The following is a 16,385-nucleotide window of genomic DNA, read 5'->3' as shown; positions in this document are numbered from 1 at the left end:
CGCCTATTCTAGCACTTGGCCACTCTCTTCCCATTCCCGTGTAGCGGTGGGATATGGGGTAATGAAGGGTTAATGCCACCTTGCTATTGTAAGGTGACATTAAGCCTAATTAATAATGGAGAGGCGTCAATTATGACACCTATCCATTATTAATCCAATTGAATGAAAGGGTTAAAAAAAAACACACATTATTAAAAATTATTTTAATGAAATAAAACCAAAGGTTGTTGTAATATTTTATTTAACGCCCAATCCAATCACTGAAGACCCTCGTTCTGTGAAAGAAAAAACATAATAAACCAATAATATACTTACCTTCCGTAGATCTGTAAAGTTCAACGATGTAAATCCTTCTGAAGGGGTTAAAACATTTTGCAGCAAGGAGTTCCGCTAATGCAGGCTGCTCCTTGCTGCAAAACCCCGGGGAATGAAGCTAAATATAGGTCATTGATCTATATTTAGCTTCATTTGCGGTGAGGCGCCCTCTGCTGGCTGTTCATAGATCGTGGGAACTTACCTAGAAAGCTCCCATGCTGCGATTTTCTACGGCCGTAGAAAGCCGTATAATACTGATCAGTAAAATACGGCAGATAGGAGCAGGGGCATAGAGAATAATTGTGCCGTATTTTTTGCGAGTTTTACGGACGTAGTTTCTGCGCTCTTACGTCCGTAAAACTCGCAAGTGTGACGCCGGCCTAATTGAGAATGGCATAATGAAGGGATTGCCCACACCTGTCCATGAAATAGCCTTGGCGTCAATTGTCCAATTAATTTTGGTCCCTTTAAAAACAGGGTGGCACATGTTAAGTAGCTGAAACTCCTAAACCCTTCATCCAATTTTAATGTGGATACCCTCAAATGAAAGCTGAAAGTCTGAACTTCAACTGCATCTGAATTGTTTTGTTTAAAATTCATTGTGGTAATGTCTATAACCAAAATTAGAAAAATGTTGTCTCTGTCCAAATATATATGGACCTAACTGTATAAAGAAAGGTGTAATTCTTGCCAAGATTTGTGACCCTATATGTATCGACATTAAATATAGTTTCTTAAGCCCACAAAGTTTCAGGAAAGTTGGTAAACCGCTGTACTCGATGTGCCCATGGGCAGGACCAGCATTATGCGGAGAGTAGGTATATATATATATATATATATATATATATAGAGAGAGAGAGAGAGAGACAGAGAGAGTAGGAATATAAATATATTTATTTATTTGGGTGTTTTTTTTTTCTCCCTGTAATCGGAGAGATCTCGCTCTTTTCCTACAGGTCATGTTCGTGCTATTTTTAAGCTGAGGTCGGCAGTAGGTTTTGATGATCTGAGTCGGTATCCGCTTCATGTGGGAACATTACATTCCAGATCTGACTTTCACCTGTCCTATGGCTAAACTTATTTAAATACAACTTTAATGTTTCTTGTTTGTTTGTTTTGTTTTTTTTTAATGGTCCATAAATGTTAGAGTTTAAAAAAACATATTAAACTTTGATAATCTTCAGTGGTTGACACCTTTTAATGGCACTGAAGACTCTCAAAGTTTCATATTTTTCTAACTACTGGTTAACACGGTGCAAAATATAGATTTCCTGTATCAAAAATGAGTTTATTAATTTTGGCCTAAAGGTCGGATTACAGGACGGTCACGCAAAAGTAAATAAAAATGTAACATCATGTTCACACAGGGTGGGTTCTTTTTTGTCCTGGATTTTTCATGTTCCTTGTGTGTGAGATCTTTTATTCAGTAGTCAAATTTGGAGCTTTTTTGCTTTTCTTTTTTTTTTTTTTTAGCAGAAATGCCTCAAGAATTCACATTTGCTGCTTTTTCTCCGTAGATAAAAACAGAACCAAGTGCACTATAGGCGTGCTTTCACATTGAAAGGTGTAATGTTCATCCTTGTGGAGAGTGACATGCCAAGGTGAGGAGACTTTTAAGCCTTGCAATGCTCCTCTTGGAAATATGCAAATTGTCTCTTCAGAGAGGAAAAGGACTAGAACTTTAGTGCCACCTATTGGAAGTAGCAATCCTAAAAGTCAATACTGACCATCTAACAAGCCACATGACTTAGGATAAAAGCCAAAGCTAAATTCTCAATTTATACACACTGTGTTTTGGGGTACTGCCCCTCATCAGTGCAAGATTGTGAGATCTGGTTTGGCTGTGTGAAAGGCATCTGACCAGGATCCATGGAGTAGCGTTTCTTCTTGGGGAGAGTGACATGTCAAGCTTGACATGTCAAGGTGAGGAGACTTTTAAACTTTCAAATGCTCTTCTGGGATATACGCAAATTGTCTATTCAGAGAGTGACACCTTGGCATGTCAAACCAGATCTCACACTTTGCACTGATGAGGGGCAGTACCCCAAAACACAGTGTCTGCAAACTGAAGTTTTGACTTTTATCGTAAGTCATGCTGAATGGCTCATTAGAGGTTTGATACTGACTTTTAGGATTGCTACTTCCAAAAGGTGACGCTAGATTTCCTCTTACTCTCTGAAGAGACAATTTGCATAGTTCCCATTGAAATGAATAGGAAAATTAGTGAAAGAGTATTTGAAAGAGTTGCATGTGGATTGTGGAGTGGAATCTTCTCCATAATCCATGGTAACAAAAATAGACTAATAATGAAGATTCCCATGGAAAGCAACCAAAAATACCATGTAGGGTTTTCAGAGTAGAACCTGAGCAGAACCTCATGTTTATTTAGGTGTTTTCAGATTTGGAGGAATTCTGCTTCAAAAAGCCTCAAAAACTCCTTGGTGTGTATGACCCATGCAGATTTTGCCGCAGTAATTTCTTAGTTCATACAGTTCAAGGAGCAATAACAGAGGAGCCTCACAATGCGTCATTTCCGATCTCTCCTTCACATCCCATATAAAATCTCTTGCCCGCTCGTGCCGCTTACACCTAAAGGACATCTCTAGAATCCGCCCTTTTCTCATCATGGAAACAAAAACCCTCACTGTCGCCCTGATCCACTCCCGCCTTGACTACTGTAACGCTCTATTAATTAGCCTCCCCCTAAGGGTACCGTCACACAGTGAAATTTTGATCGCTACGACGGCACGATTCGTGACGTTCGAGCGATATATCTGTGACGTTCGAGCGATATCGCAATGTCTGACACGCTCCTGCGATCAGGGACCCCGCTGAGAATCGTACGTCGTAGCAGATCGTTTGAAACTTTCTTTCGTCGTCTAGTGTCCCGCTGTGGCGGCATGATTGCATGGTGTAACATAGATCGTATACGATGTGCGCATAGTAACCAACGGCTTCTACATCGCACATACGTCATGAAATTATCGCTCCAGCGTCGTAGATTGCAAAGTGTGACAGCAGTCTACGACGCTGGAGCGATATTGTTACGACGCTGGAGCGTCACGGATCGTACCGTCGTAGCGATGAAAATTGCACTGTGTGACGGTACCCTTACTCAAGTTTCCCCTCTCCAGTCCATCCTTAATGCAGCAGCCAGGGTCGTCCATCAGGCTAATCATTACTCAGATGCATCCGCTCTTCGCCAGTCATTACACTGGCTGCCCATTCATTACAGGATACAATTCAAAGTACTTGTTCTTACCCACAAACCTCTCCACAGTGTGGCACCCCCATACATCTCCTCCCTCATTTCTGTCTATCGGCCTAACTGACCACTGCGCTCTGCAAATTACTTTTGACTAACCTCTGCACTAATCCGTACCTCCCACTCCCGACTCCAAGACTTCTCCCATGCTGCGCCAATCCTCTGGAATGCTCTACCCCAAGATATTAGGACCATCCATAAGTTGCATAGTTTTAGGCGCTCGCTCAAAACACATTTGTTCAGAGCGGCCTACCACATTCACTAATCAAAGTAATTTTATGTTTGTATGTGTGTAGCCCATTCACTATCTCCATCTATCCCCCACCCCCTGAAGATGGCTGGACCATCATTGTAAATACATCATTGTAGATATACACCTGTACTTTGTATCTCCCCCTCCTCATTGTAGATTGTAAGCTCTCACGAGCAGGGTCGTCTTATTGTGCTTTAATTATTGCTAACGTTGCTACTTATGACTGTTGTGTTTGAAACTGTTAAACCGTAAAGCGCTGCGGAATGTGTTGGCGCTATATAAATAAAGATTATTATTATTTGAGACCGACCACCGCAGCTAGGGAGCAGTACATACGTAATGCTTACAAGCTTTTTTCTATTGAGCTTGTAAGCGCTACTTTCAAGCTGGCCAGGATCGCTAGAACACGCCATTACCTTTTAATCACTGCCAGCTTCAACGCAGTACATAAAAGCTAGACCGCAGAGTCGGTCGGTCTCCTAGGCAACAAGTTGCAAACGAAAGAAAAGTGTTAACATCTCAAGAACGGCTGCAAATTTTAACAAGCGGTAAATTGCAGAAGTGCTTGTTTTTGCAAGCAATATCCCTCTCTGGAATTGGAATAACCCTTTAATATTGCTAAAGTCATCAATCCTGAGGCTGAGGTTAGGAAGCACACATAATACTATAATAGTAGATTTCTTTCTGGATTTTCCACCCTTTGGGGGAAGTTGTGTAATAACCAACATGGCATTTTTTTGGGACAGTCATACCTTCCATACTCCCGTATGGCCGCATTATTCGTCTAATAAAGCAGTGTGATGGTCACTTTTGGATGAGGTGCGGACGGCCATGCTGGATGTCAGTTACCCCTATGGAGTATGGTGGTTTCGCAGCGGCAGTCACATTGCGGCCATTGGCCCGAGTGTTTGGCCAGTTGTCGTAGTTGGATTTCGGCGTTCTCGCGCCTCATCGGTTGTTTTTAATTAGAAGGATGTGATTTCATTCGGAAACCATGATGGTACGGTGAGGTCATTTTAGTTTTTTTGTTTTTTTTTCATTCTCCGTGAAAGAAGCTCACAGGCCGCAATCTCTACACAGGGAAAGGATTTGGGCCTCTCCAATGGGAGCAGTGTTTCCAGCTGAAAGCCCGGCTTCCGCCCCTCACTTACAGGTGCCCATTCACTCATCAAAGGACGGATTCTGACCAGCGCGAGGTTCACAGGAGCTGGGATTAGAACATGTTTTCACAGCGCTGGCATCTCCTTTTTTTTTTTCTTCTGCTTCTTTTAGGTTTTATACATGCTGCAGTCCTTCTTTGAGGCGAAACACACAACTAATTCACAGCAAGTTCAGCTGGAGATACGTGACATCACCCTCAGCTTGAAAGCCAGGCTATGGCTCGCCAAAAGGTAACGTTGGATCGAAAAATTACTAATGAGGTGTAGTAAAAAAATAAATAAAAAGTAAAAAAAAAACCTATAAATCTAATCTGTTATAAAAAATGCATAAAAATGCAAAATAGTAAAAAAAAATACTGTTATAAAAAAATGCATAAAAATTTCAGCAAAAAACAGAGAAGATTAGAGGGGCAATTCTTTTTTTGGACAATTCTTTTTTTGCAAAACCTAAACTGGTGACAAGTTTTTTTCCTTGAACCCCCATCGATCGATCAGTTAGGAGAACAAGCAAAATAGTGTTCCGTTTCCCTGCAGCGCGACCAGAGGTGAAATGAGGAATTGCACAATTCCTATTAAATTAAAAGGGACATTTTTTTTTTTATGTTTTTTTGGGGGGGAACTGCAAAACACTTTTGCATTTTTGTTTTATTAAAGTTATTGCATTGTTTTGCTTTTACAGGCTCAGTGCTTTCTTGCAATTTGGTGTGGTCTGTGATTATAAATCAATGGAGATAAGCTAAAAAAAAAAAAGACAGATGTTAGAAACTTTCCCATTGGATTATTAGAAGGAGCTCACTGATGAACTCTGTTAACCCATTCTACAGCCAGCAATAGAGCGTGTAATACAGAGGTTATAGAGAGCAAATTGTGCAAAGTTCTTAATGAAATTCAATTATGAAACTGATTTTTAGCAAAGAAAAAAAAGAAAGATCCCCAAAGGTGGCAACCCCTCCTCCAGGAAGAAGGGAGATGGTGGCTTAATGGTAGCCCTTTAGACTACTTGTGGCATTTCATGCCAGCTAAGCATATACCCTCCCCTTCCGCCGTGATGGAGAACTCCCAAAAATGTAATATCCGCTCAGCCAGAGTATGTCCTGGGCGCTGTATAATTTTGCATTCTGCTGCTCAGTAGGGTTAGGCTGGCCATAGACTGGATACGGTGGTCAGACAAACGCTTCCTTGTATGTAAATTCTTTTTATCCAAGTGGGTGTTACCTTCAACTCTTCTCTGTGTCTTTTTAAAGGTTAACACCCAATTGACTAAAAAAAAGCTAAAAATAGGTTTATGCAGAAGTAAAAGGGCGCCATATCTCAGAATGGAGTGGTGCACGAACAAAAGAAAAGCAACACAGGATTCAGGAGAACATTGACCATTACACCAAGCTAAGAAATGACATAGTTCTGGCAGGTGGAAGGTCCTGGATTTGGCGGGGTGGCCTCATACTCTCACAAGTCTTTATCTTCCTGGCAATGAAGATGACAATGGCTTCCCTGCTCTATTATCAGATGTCTCCTTCTTATAAAAGGAGCATTTCTCGTAATTTACATTTACTACTTAATTGCTCTGTGTGCAGGTTCCTAATATAAAATGCAGGTTCCTACAAATCGCATTGTCTGTGCCGGATGTGATGTCATCGCATTATCTGTGCCGGGTGTGACATCATTGCATTGTCTGTGCCAAGTGTGATGTCATCCAATTGTCTGTGCCGGGTGTGATGTAATCGCATTGTCTGTGCCGGATGTGATGTCATCGCATTGTCTGTGCCGGGTGTGACGTCATCCAATTGTCTGTGCCGGGTGTGATGTAATCGCATTGTCTGTGCCGGATGTGATGTCATCGCATTGTCTGTGCCGGGTGTGACGTCATCGCATTGTCTGTGCCGGGTGTGATGTCATCCAATTGTCTGTGCCGGGTGTGATGTAATCGCATTGTCTGTGCCGGATGTGATGTCATCGCATTGTCTGTGCCGGGTGTGATGTCATCGCATTGTCTGTGGCGGGTGTGATGTAATCGCATTTTCTGTGCCGGATGTGATGTCATCGCATTGTCTGTGCCGGGTGTGACGTCATCGCATTGTCTGTGCCGGGTGTGACGTCATCGCATTGTCTGTGCCGGGTGTGATGTCATCGCATTGTCTGTGCCGGGTGTGACGTCATCGTATTGTCTGTGCCGGGTGTGATGTCATCGCATTGTCTGTGCCGGGTGTGATGTCATCGCATTGTCTGTGCCGGGTGTGATGTCATCGCATTGTCTGTGCCGGGTGTGACGTCATCGCATTGTCTGTGCCGGGTGTGATGTCATCGCATTGTCTGTGCCGGGTGTGATGTCATCGCATTGTCTGTGCCGGGTGTGATGTCATTGCATTGTCTGTGCCGGGTGTGACGTCATCGCATTGTCTGTGCCGGGTGTGATGTCATCGCATTGTCTGTGCCGGGTGTGATGTCATCGCATTGTCTGTGCCGGGTGTGATGTCATTGCATTGTCTGTGCCGGGTGTGACGTCATCGCATTGTCTGTGCCGGGTGTGACGTCATCGCATTGTCTGTGCCGGGTGTGATGTCATCGCATTGTCTGTGCCGGGTGTGATGTCATCGCATTGTCTGTCGGCTGTGATGATATGACACCGTGTAGGCTTCACTCACAGGCTATGTGCAGTAGGAGTTTTTGGGGTAAATCCGATCCCCCCAAAAATAATAAAAAAAAACACTTGAAAGACTCTTTCTAATCATTTCGATGTTAATCATCTTCACTGTTTTCTGTGCATTTTTTTTTTCAATTCCGATATGAAAAAACATTTGATGGAAAAGTAAAAACAACGGATTTGAAGCGGATCCTGATGGAATCTGCTCCAAACTTGCCAGCGTCACAATGCTGAAAAAAAAAAAAAACACTTGAAGACAACAAAATCTGTTTCAAAAACTCTCCAAGACTATTTCAGGGAATTAAAAGCTTCTTGAAAAAAGAAGTACAATTTTATTGTGGGACAATCACTTACGCAGCTGAACCATTACTTCAGTACGTAAAAATGTGCTGACAGATTCCCTTTATGTGTTAAAGAAGAGCAGAGAACCCCTTTAAAGCAAATCTGCCACAGGATTCCGTTCCTTTTTTACAGTTCTGGCCGAAAGTGTTGTCACCCTTGAAATTATCCCAGAAATTGAAGTATTTCTCCCAGAAAATTATTGCAATTACGCATGTTTTGTTATACACATGTTTATTTCCTTTATGTGTATTGGAGCAACACATAAAAAACAATGAAAGATGGCAAATTGGACATCATTTTACAAAAAATGGGCCAGACAAAATTGTTGGCACCTTTCCAAAAAAAAATGTAGGTAAGCAAATGTGTTTCAAGTATGTGATGCTTGTTCAAACTCACCTGTGGCAAGTAAGAAGTAAGAAGTGATGGAAGCAGCAAAGAGCTGGAGATTTCAGATATGTGAGACCTGAAGCAGTTTGCAAAAGAAGAGTGCTCCAAAATTCTAGTTGAGAGGTGTAAGAAGCTTGTTGATGGTTATACCAAAGGGTGTGCAACCAAATATTAAGTTGAGGGTGCCAACAATTTTGTCCGGCCCATTTTGGGAGTTTTGTGTGAAGTTATGTCCAATTTGCCTTTTTTCCCCTCAGTTTTTAGTGTAGTTCCAATGCACACAAAGGAAATAAACGTGTATAACAAAACATGTTAATTGTAATAATTTTCTGGAAAAATTTCAAAGGTGCCAACACTTTCGCCCACGACTGTATATATTCACAAAATCAGTTCCTTTCAATGCAATGCTAAAACGTAGTGTGAACATCATCTTAGACGCGGCCGCGGGGCATTATTTTAGCAGATCTGCCTCTGTACATACCATAACTTTACGGATTCCTCATCTTCTCATGACTGCAAACATAGCAAACAAGAGCGGGTGCTGGAGCGCAGCGTCCCCCGAGAACAGAGAATGACTCCTCCATATTCTTGTTTATTCAGTAGCGTGGATGTAAACATTTCTTATGTACGGTACATCTGGACCCAGAGCAATGCTTCCCATTTATTACGGCAGAGGCACAGTAAGCAACTGTTCACAATATTGTAAAGACGCCATCAAAAAATAATTTGGAAATAGAAATCCTTCACTTTTCATCCACTGTCAAGTTACAACATTTTATTCTACCAGTCTTGAAAAAAAAAAATATTTTTTCACCTAAACAGCGCCAACCTTATACATAGGCTGCATCCGGTATTGCAGCTCAACTCTTATGGAATGAGTGTGACCTGGATACCAGACTAAACTAGGGCAAATTCCAGGCCCTCAAATAATCTCCATGATTTATATCTGTCGGCATCTGTCACAATTCCACCAGTTCAGCCTTTCAATCTAGGACGTGTTGAGCGGTCAGTGTGATGATGGACAGCTCAGACGTCCAATCGGAGGCTTGCCAAGCTGTCAGTGGGTTGAGTGACAGTTCAGCCATCCGATCAGGGTTATTGCGGTTTAGCCATATTTAAAGGGGTTGTACCAAATATATAAGCTATCCTCTATACTTGTGGATAACTTATCGATTGCGAGCATGTGTACCTTCACTCTTTTCATTGACTATTGGAGATCGCACACCACTGTGCTCTGCTGTTTTCAGCAGTCCCATAGACAATGACTAGAACAGAGCTGTGGAGGTTTGGGGTAATACAATATCTCATAGTTATAATGTGATTTCTGTAGTCCAGAATTCCACATTCGTAAAACTTTTGCAACCACACAAGAGTTGCCTCCAACTTGGATTTTATTTGTCCTGGTATAAATGCCCGAGTTCTCCTGAATCTGACGGTTATCTTTTGTTTTTGTGCCTCTCCGTTGAAAGCAGTGATGGAGCACGCTCGACCATCGCTCCATTTAAAGAGTTATTTTTATTGTCTCTTCAGGAGCACACCGCTCCTCTTCCTCCCGACTTCCTTCTTGCCTGGGGACACTGTGCTCTTGAAGAATAACTCTTCGGGCCAGCTTCGTGGCAGAGCCGCTGGTCCAAACTGAATGCTCTCCTAGGCTGCAAGTAGAAGCAGCTTTGGAGGAGTGTAAGGGCATTGAAGCTCCCAGATCGGGTGACTAGGCCAGCTACAGAGCAGCGCTTACACTCTTGTTAGCAAAGAGCTTGTAAGTGCTGTGCTCCTCGCTAAGGAAACGGGCCACCTCAGATAGACTGCAGAGGTGGTCGGCAACCTAGGCATCAAGTACTACAAAATAGAATTGAAAATTTCTCAATTCTTGAGGACGGAGATTTTTAATGTAAGGTACATTGCAATGTTGCTTGTTTTAACACTTTTACCTGCTTAGGATTATGAGAAACTGCATTAAACTCCTCCTCTCTGTCAGAATCCAATGTTTAAAGGGAATCTGTTAGATTATGTAATCTGACAGCAGCATGATGTAGTGGCAGAGACCTTGATTCCAGCGATGTGTCACATGGTTTACTGAGTGCAGAGGTTGTGATAGAATCTGTTTTATCTGCTGCAGATCTAGCAGAGCTCTGAACCCCGCCCACAATACTGACTGGCTGCTCTGTGTTCACTGTAAATCAGCAGCTGCTAATCAGTGGTGGGGGCGGGGTTGGACTAGGAGGCGCTAAACACATAGTCCTGTATTGATAATCTCCTGCTGATAAAACTGGTTTTATCAAAACAGCAAATCACAGCCTAGTAAGTGGCACATTGTCGGAATCAGACTGTCTTCACCTACATTATGCTGCTCCCAGAATACATAATAAAAGCCAATTTACAGATTCCCTTTAAGCAGGCTCAGCGGTGGTGCCTGAAGCAGCAACTTGTACTGTTCATTTCTGGATCCCGGTCCTGAAGATCAGCACAGCCCCCATCGATCTGAGATTTATCACCCATCCTGTAGACAATCCCTTTAAGTCCCGGAAAACCCCTTTAACAGTTAATTTTTTCAGATTGTTTAAATAAAACAGCCGATGTTCTCCGTTGTGTGTCATGTATGGCTGTCCTGCTCATTACGAGAATAATGTGATTTTCCGTTGCTGGTTTAGTTCTGCAGCTTATGTCCTGATCAGAATCATATGCACTGGGCCCAGATTGAATTACATTGAATAATACATTATGTCACTAAAAGCCGGGGGCCAATCAATGCATATTTATGTATTTATCTCATGGCCATGGGGGAAGGAAAACCAATTCAGCCTCACATTTAGATTCTGCATTGTTCCAAAAAATGTGCTCTTTAGCTGCAAATGTCGGGATTTTAGGTTTTAACACATTTTTTAATTATGTGTATTTTAGGGAAAATCCATGTCTCGTCACCAGAGCGGCATTTACGGATATCTTAAATACAGTCATCAATTATATTGGAACCGATAGACACCATGGTGAGTAGAGGATTGTGCCGGCTCCTTAACACAGCTTCGTTATGGATGGGAGAAGGAACTGCAACTCCGCTGGCAAAATAAAATAAATAATTACAGGAAAAATATATTGTCTTTTTCTCAGGATCCCGGAGCCCTGAAAAGGGGAACCCCAGAATATAGCAACTACAAGATCTGCCACTGTTACAATAGGAAAGGCAAATTCATTCAAAATAGTAATCATTAGTGATGATCGAACGTGCTTGGTTAAGGTGTTATCTGATCATGCTTGGGTGCTAACTGAGGGACTTCAGCGTGCTCGAAAAATACGCTAGAGTCCCCATGGCTGCATGTCTCGCGGCTAAAGATGGGCGAACCTGAACAGCGTGGCAAACACCGCTTCTGATCGGCGGTGAAATCATCCCCGCCTGTCAGAGAGCCGCAGTTCCCACGCTGTCAAAAGACAGTGTGAGCGTTCAGCTGTGATCGGAGGTATGCGGTTAACCTCCGGTCACTGTTGTCAACTGATGGGACTACAGCTGACACTTGCTGCCGCTAATAACAGCGAGAGCAGGCGGCGGCTGATGGGAGTATTCATCAGCCGTCTCCTTTGCTGTAAATAAATAATTTAAAAAAAAACGACGTGGGTTACACAGTATTTTTGATAACCAGCCAGGCAAATCTCACAGTTTGGGGCTGTTTTTTGCTTTTATTTCAAATAAAAGACTTTATTCTGGCTGTGTCTTTATTTACCATACAACTATAAGATTAGTAGTGGATAGGCGTCTAGATGCCCCTCCATTAGTAATTTGTGGGCTTGATGTCACCTGACAATACAAAGGTGACATCAACCCCACAAATATGGACCCCACTTGCACCGATACAGAACATATGGGAAGAGCCGGGCAAAGCACCAGAATTGGTGCATCTAATAGATGCGCTTTTTTTCTGGGTGACTGTGGGCTGATATTTTTAGACTGGCGGTGGCCAATATCCATGGCCCCTTACCTGCCTGGAAATACCAGCCCCCCAGCTGTCTGCTTTAGCAAGTCTGGTTGTCAAAAATGTGGGGGGATCCCACGCTGTTTTTTAAAATTATTTTAATAAAGAAAAAATACAGCATGGGGACCCCTCTATTCTTGATAACCAGCCTTGCTGAAGATGACAGTTGAGGGTTGCAGCCCCGAGCTGTGAGTTTTGGCCTGGCTGGTTATAAAAATACGGGGGAACCCACGCGTTTTTTTTATTATTTATTTACAGGGCAGGAGCGGCTGATGAATACTCCCATCCGCCGCTCCTGCTCTCACTGTTATTAGCGGCAGTAGGTGTCGGATGATGGGAGCTGTAGTGCCATCTGCTGACACCAGTGACCAGAGGTAAACTTTATACCTCCGATCACAGCTGAGCGCTCACACTGTGGGAACTGCAGCTCTCTGACCGGCGGTGATGATTTCACCAGCGATCAGAAGCGGTCTTTGCCGCTCTGCCATGCAAATGACAGCGTAGCAAACACTGGTGTTTAACACCTTATCCCAGCACATTCACTCATCACTATTCATCTCTGAGCCATCAATCTTTTTTGAGGCAGAAATGCTTTTAGGGGTTCCCCAAAAGAGGAAATCATTGTTTTGGGGGCGTCTTCTGCAGTAATAAAGGCAGGAATCACTGTTTATTTACCATTTTGGGGGGGTAAAATGTATGGTGTCCTTTAAAACTGCTACTCAACCTGCAAACAACAAGCCCTCATTGGCGATTTTATGGAGCAAAATGGTGAAAAATCAGTCAGTGACTAGAATAGCATTTCTGGCGTACAAAACGCTGGCCACATGCCCCATCCTGCCTCCTCCCCAGCTCGGCCCATTTCAGCCCAGATGACTCAAACTGGCATGAAAACACCAAAAGTCACAAAAATGTTGCACAATGGGGAGTGACTTTTCAAAGCTTTTTTACCACTTTTTGTACCACTTTTCTTTGCAGCTTTTTCTGAGTCCTGTAACTTTTTTATCTTGTGTTTTTCTTGCCGACTTGTTGTTCCAGTTTGGAATACATACTACGTTTTGTTAGCTTCTCATTGCATCTTTTTTGGGAAGGTGTGCTAACCGAAAAATTAAAGGTCCTCCGCTGCCATAAGTGACCTATCGACACCCTGAGCATGATAAACCATTTTAATGGCGCGGTCAGAGATTGACCGTGGCATCTAACTACTGAAACAGCAGAGCGGGGCACTAGCGGTCACTCGCCCTGGATTGTCATGGTTTGACTAGAGGTGAAGCATTCAACCGTTAAATGGATATTTGGAATTTGTATTTTATCTATCAGAATTGTTGTATTTGATGGAACCTGAACCCACCAGTTACCTCAAGTCACGAAAAGTCAATTTTTTTGTGCCTTTCTTGTCGCAGTACCTTTTGACTTGCACTATGGCAATTTTTGGCCACGTTACCTGCATACTATGCAATGCTTTATTTCTCCTGTGGGGGCACTGCAGGGGAATTACACACTTGCTGCTACGTGTCTCTGCAGTAGATTGTTGGTGACCTCAGCAAATTTTTACTGAATCATTAACACCGTGAAAACAAAAGCCAAAAGTTTCATCACACTTGTTGTTCTTTCCCATTTTTTAGCACAATATATATATATATATATATATATATATATATATATATATATTTATATTTATATATATATTTTTTTTATTATAAGTGAATGATTCCGTTGAAAACAACAACATGCCAAAAACAAGTCCTCATATGATTATATTGGCCAAAAATTTTAAAAAAAGTTACAGCAGTTAGAAATGTAAAAATGAAAATTTGCTTAGAGATTTAAAGCTGTCGTACAGCCTTGAGGTACAAGTCTGCCGTCAGCGGGTGATCGTTTGACGGCGAATATGCCATTTTCATACTTTCGGCCACATTCCAACTAGACGTATCCAGCCTACCTCCATACACTTGCACTGAGTGAGGTCGCACACGTCTAGTCTACATGTATGTATGCAAATCACATACTTGCGGTGCCACTGGAGAATCCTGACAGCACCCAGTGCTCGCGATGTGAGGATGCACAAGTTTGTAGTCCCATAGAGTGACTGCAGACTTTAAACACCTCCGTAAATTGTTAGCCAGTCATATATAGTTTCCTTAGCCCAGGTAAAGTAGATGCTATTTCATCAAGAGCAGTGTCGCACTGAATACCCCAGATTTTAGAGCAAATGTTGTCAGTGAAATCATATGTCAAAAACAAAGCCACGTGTAAATGTAGTGTTCACGCAGATGCTGGTATCACAGGAAGTCATGGGTGCGGCTGTTGTGCGAGCATTGCACCCAAGTGAAGGTGCGGACGTGCCGAGTGCGGTTATGTTGATATAACACCCTTGTTTGTGATGTCTGCAGTGCTCCAGTATCTGACCTGCAAGACAGACACGATATTATGGGATGTCACAGTCGGCTATACTGCGACACAGTGTACCTAATAATAACGTGCTTCCACCCAGCGCCCTCCTAACTACAGCACGGCGCTGAGATAGGGCAGCATCCAGCATCAGGCAGGTCTGCTATAAAGGACACCGCTGCTGTGTAATGCCTAATGCAGGGCCCGGAGGGGCACTTGTGTGCTATTCTTTGTATCAGAAGCCCCCCATACACATTAGATCGCTGCCTCAAACTGCAGCTCTCTCTCCCATATACAGTATGAGCTCCTACGAGAGAGTCGCCAACTGACCCCTCTTGAGACGGCTTATCTCTAAAGAGCAAAATGATTGGCAGTCCGATATGCCGGACCCTTAACTCCCTCGACAATCACCTGTCCAGGGACCCCCATACACATTAGGCCTACAATCAGCAAATGAGTGTTCATTAGAAAGCTCGTTCCCAACCATCGAGCCCCATAAACAAGCCACCCACCAGCCAAGCTCTCGATTATCTGTCTGGATCATTGCCGCAGGTGGTTAATTTATTGTCTTTATTGTCGGCAGCTCTTCACCCAATATAAATAAGGGATGTGCTTTTGACACTATGCATGCCATAGGGGGATAGAATGATTAAAGGGGTTGTCCAGGTTTGAAGCTCGTTGTGACTGCTGACTTGTGAATCCTCACACTGTCAAGAGTTTCCGGTGTCAGCGCCGAGTTGTCATGTGACCACAAATATGCAATCTGCATACTTCCGGCCACATTCCGACTAGACGTCTCTGACCTTGCCCAATTCACTAGTATAGAGTGAGGCCACACACGTCTAGTCGACCTATGAAAATCGCATACGTGCAACCAGCGCCGGCATTGGGGAATCCTGACTGCACGATGTGAGAATTCACAAGTATTCTATTCAGCAGCAGTGTAGTCTAGAGCTCATGTTTTCAGGGTTTGCATATGTTGTGTCCTTTTTTTGTATGTTAAGCAATCATTGCAGCTTGCACCTGTTCACACTATATGGAGGTGCTGGTGAGGTTTTGTTTTTTTTTGCAGAATCTGGGTTCATATTGTACAGAACTATTTTTTTTTGTTCCTCTCCGTACATTGTTTACATCCAGACACTGCAAGATCTGGTAACATCTGATTGTTGGGGACACCGAGTATTGATGACATTCTTCAAGGATAAGTCATCGGTATCAATCCCTTTAAAGATCATCCTGTCTCTATACCATTTGTACCTGGGCCGTATAGTTTGAAGGGGCCATAAATGGGCCCCGATGGACGTGTACACGGTGGATCAGCCTTGGTTCTTACCCGTACGTTGCCTCCGGCCCTGCTTCTTTGCCGTGTAGCGCACAGTGGCACACGTTGCATCTTCCATGGTTTCTCGGCTTGAATGCTACGCGCTAGATGTGACATTTACCAGCGCCCTGAACGATACAATATATATACATTGGGCCCGCGATGAAGGTGCCAAGATTTCTCCATACTCTGAATAGCATTGCCGGCAGTGATCAGTGTTTCTATAGGGACATGTATCGTGTAGGTTTTCTCCAGGCTCCACGTATAAATCTGTTTGTCCTTCCCACAGTCCTTTCACGTATATTTATTTATCGTGTTTATTTGAGTTTCCCCTTGTGCGGGTTTTCT

General features: G+C 43.0%; 1 protein-coding gene across 1 annotated transcript in view; it reads left to right on the top strand.

Annotated features, from left to right (window-relative positions):
* THADA (THADA armadillo repeat containing) overlaps nt 1–16,385 on the top strand; it is a 626,363-nt gene that overhangs the window by 473,324 nt on the left and 136,654 nt on the right. Inside the window, exons 31-32 of the mRNA XM_069768603.1 lie at nt 5,106–5,224; nt 11,265–11,350. Coding sequence (XP_069624704.1) covers nt 5,106–5,224; nt 11,265–11,350 — 205 coding nt within the window. The remainder of the gene's footprint in view (nt 1–5,105; nt 5,225–11,264; nt 11,351–16,385) is intronic.

Source organism: Ranitomeya imitator, chromosome 5 (genome assembly GCF_032444005.1).
Source record: "Ranitomeya imitator isolate aRanImi1 chromosome 5, aRanImi1.pri, whole genome shotgun sequence".
In the NCBI taxonomy this organism is placed as follows: domain Eukaryota; kingdom Metazoa; phylum Chordata; class Amphibia; order Anura; family Dendrobatidae; genus Ranitomeya; species Ranitomeya imitator.
The sequence above is the reverse complement of the archived record's forward strand: the minus strand, read 5'-3'. Positions and strand labels throughout refer to the sequence as shown.